This window comes from Elaeis guineensis, chromosome 1, assembly GCF_000442705.2.
Source record: "Elaeis guineensis isolate ETL-2024a chromosome 1, EG11, whole genome shotgun sequence".
Classification (NCBI taxonomy): Eukaryota; Viridiplantae; Streptophyta; class Magnoliopsida; order Arecales; family Arecaceae; genus Elaeis; species Elaeis guineensis.
Window position 1 is genome coordinate 144,205,805 of NC_025993.2, and position 2,070 is coordinate 144,207,874.

The 2,070-nt window shown below is 48.8% G+C and overlaps 1 protein-coding gene across 1 annotated transcript; it reads left to right on the forward strand.

Annotated features, from left to right (window-relative positions):
- Positions 1 to 695: 695 nt before the first annotated feature.
- On the forward strand, positions 696 to 1,693 carry LOC140856610 (uncharacterized). Its single transcript, XM_073254490.1, has 2 exons — positions 696 to 857; positions 1,385 to 1,693. Exons 1-2 carry the CDS (start codon positions 696 to 698, stop codon positions 1,691 to 1,693), a joined length of 471 nt encoding a protein of 156 aa, XP_073110591.1.
- The last annotated feature ends 377 nt before the right edge of the window (positions 1,694 to 2,070 follow it).

Sequence of the window (2,070 nt, forward strand, 5' to 3'; positions counted from 1 at the left end):
CTTCAACTGTATTATGGGCTTCCATGAGAAGCGTGGTGGCAGGCAATGGAGGGACAATGTTGAGTCCCAGGAGTTTAGAGCTTTCATTAGTAGCACAGGGTTGATTGATCTTGATTTTACTGGTTCAAGATTCACTTGGTGCAATAATCATCATGGATCACCTCGAATTTGGGAGAGGATTGATCGAGCGCTTGCCTCTGCTGAGTAGATCTAGTGATTTTTGGGGTACTGTGTTCCGCACTTATCGAGGATTGTCTCAGATCATTGTCAATTCTTGTCTCAACGGACAGCTTGGATTAGCCCAGGGTCCCCTTCTGATTCGAGGAGTTTTGAACCTTTATCCGAGGTCGTGGGACTTGATCCGGGAGGTGTAGAAGATGTCGATCCATAGAGATGCAAGATACAGGGTGACCTGCAAGTTAGAGTTGGCTAGACACAGACTTCTCAGATGGAATCGCTTCGAGATAAGGGATTTATTTCGATGGATCGAGCTGGCCGAGGTGGATATTGCAGAGTTGTAGCAGAGGGAGGATCAAGAGGGGGGCCTTCATGAGCTGGAGATGGGGGAGCTCCGAGATAAGCTCTTCGAGCATCACTCTCTTCTGAGACAGCAAAAGATATTATGGAGGTAGAAGTCTAGAGTCCAATGGATTTGGAAGGGGGATCAAAACATCAAAACTTTTCATTAGTCCACCATGATCCAGAGGTCCACTAACCATATCAGGCAGTTGCGGAGGAGCAATGGCAGTGTGGTGGATGATAGTGGCAGGATCCGTGCTGAGATCCTTCAGTTCTTCAGAGGCTGGTGGATGGCATCACTGGGAAAGGACTATCCCATTCTGGGTGCTCAGTCGATGGTTTGAATCTCCACTTGAAAGAATAATGTTCTGACCAGCCCGGTGTCTTCTAAGGTGTGTGGGGCCCTTTGGTCTCTTGGAGAGAATAAGGCCTCGGGGCATGATGGTTTTCCATCACTGTTCTTCCATTGTTATTGGCCGATGATCTGGGAGGAGATGGTGGAGGCGAACAGGTGGCCTTTGAGTCCAAAGATATTTCAATGGAATAAAAATGGACTTTGATCACCCTCATTCCGAAGCAACCCGACGCTTCGATCTCTGAGCACTTCAAACCTATCATTCTTTGCACCATTCTTTATGAGGTGTGTGTGAAGATTTTGGTAGCACACCTGAAGCCGCTGATGCCTCGCCTGATCAGCTTGGAGCAGGGCACCTTTGTTAGTGGTCAGTCCATTATTGACAATGTTATGCTGGCCTAAGAGTTCATGCACGACCTTCAGAGAGCTTCATGTTGCCGCAGCCTCATGGTGATCAAGTTGGATATGGAGTGGACGTATGATTGGATGAACTGATCTTTTCTTCGATAGATGCTCCAAGAGCTGGGCTTCAGAGAAGAGTGGATTGGCTGGATTATAGACTGCATTAAGGCCCCGAGCTTTGCCATCCTTGTCAATGACACCCCGACGGACTTCTTTCACTCGTCTGTTGGCCTTCGCCAAGGTTATCCTCTATCTCCCTACTTGTTCATTTTATGCACTGGTGCCTTATCCAAAGCGTTGAGGGCTGTGGTTCAGAGGCAGGTCCTGGAGCTGTATTGGCCTGCCCCTGGTGCCCAGCTTCTCTCACACATCCTCTTTACAGATGACTGCCTCCTCATCGGACGTGCTTCAACCTGAAATGTAGAGTGCTTTGCTACCATTGTACGGGCCTACTGTCGGTCGTCCGATCAGTGGGTCAATATTTAGAAATCTGTTGTCTTCTTCAGTCTGAAGACTAAGCCACAAGTGAGGCTGGCGATCAGGGAGAGCCTGGGGATTCAGGAGCAGACTGGGATACTGACCTACCTCGATATTTCGATCACTGGGTGCCGCTTGTAGTGGGTTGAGTATAGACCTCTAGAGCAGAGGATCTAGAAGCGAATCCAGGGCTGGCAGGCCAACACTCTATCTTTCATGGGCAGGACAACTTTGGTGAGGTCGGTGTTGTGCTCTTTTTCAATGTACCTATTGGCCAACATAATTGTACCGGTTGCTCGCATCAGAGGGATGGAGCA

Bases quoted from the DNA above. Each gene is read 5' to 3' on its own strand.
- LOC140856610 (XM_073254490.1), top strand. From the start codon at position 696: ATGATCCAGAGGTCCACTAACCATATCAGGCAGTTGCGGAGGAGCAAT. The intron at 858-1,384 runs GTTTGAATCTCC...TTTCTTCGATAG, and splicing joins TTCTGGGTGCTCAGTCGATG to ATGCTCCAAGAGCTGGGCTT.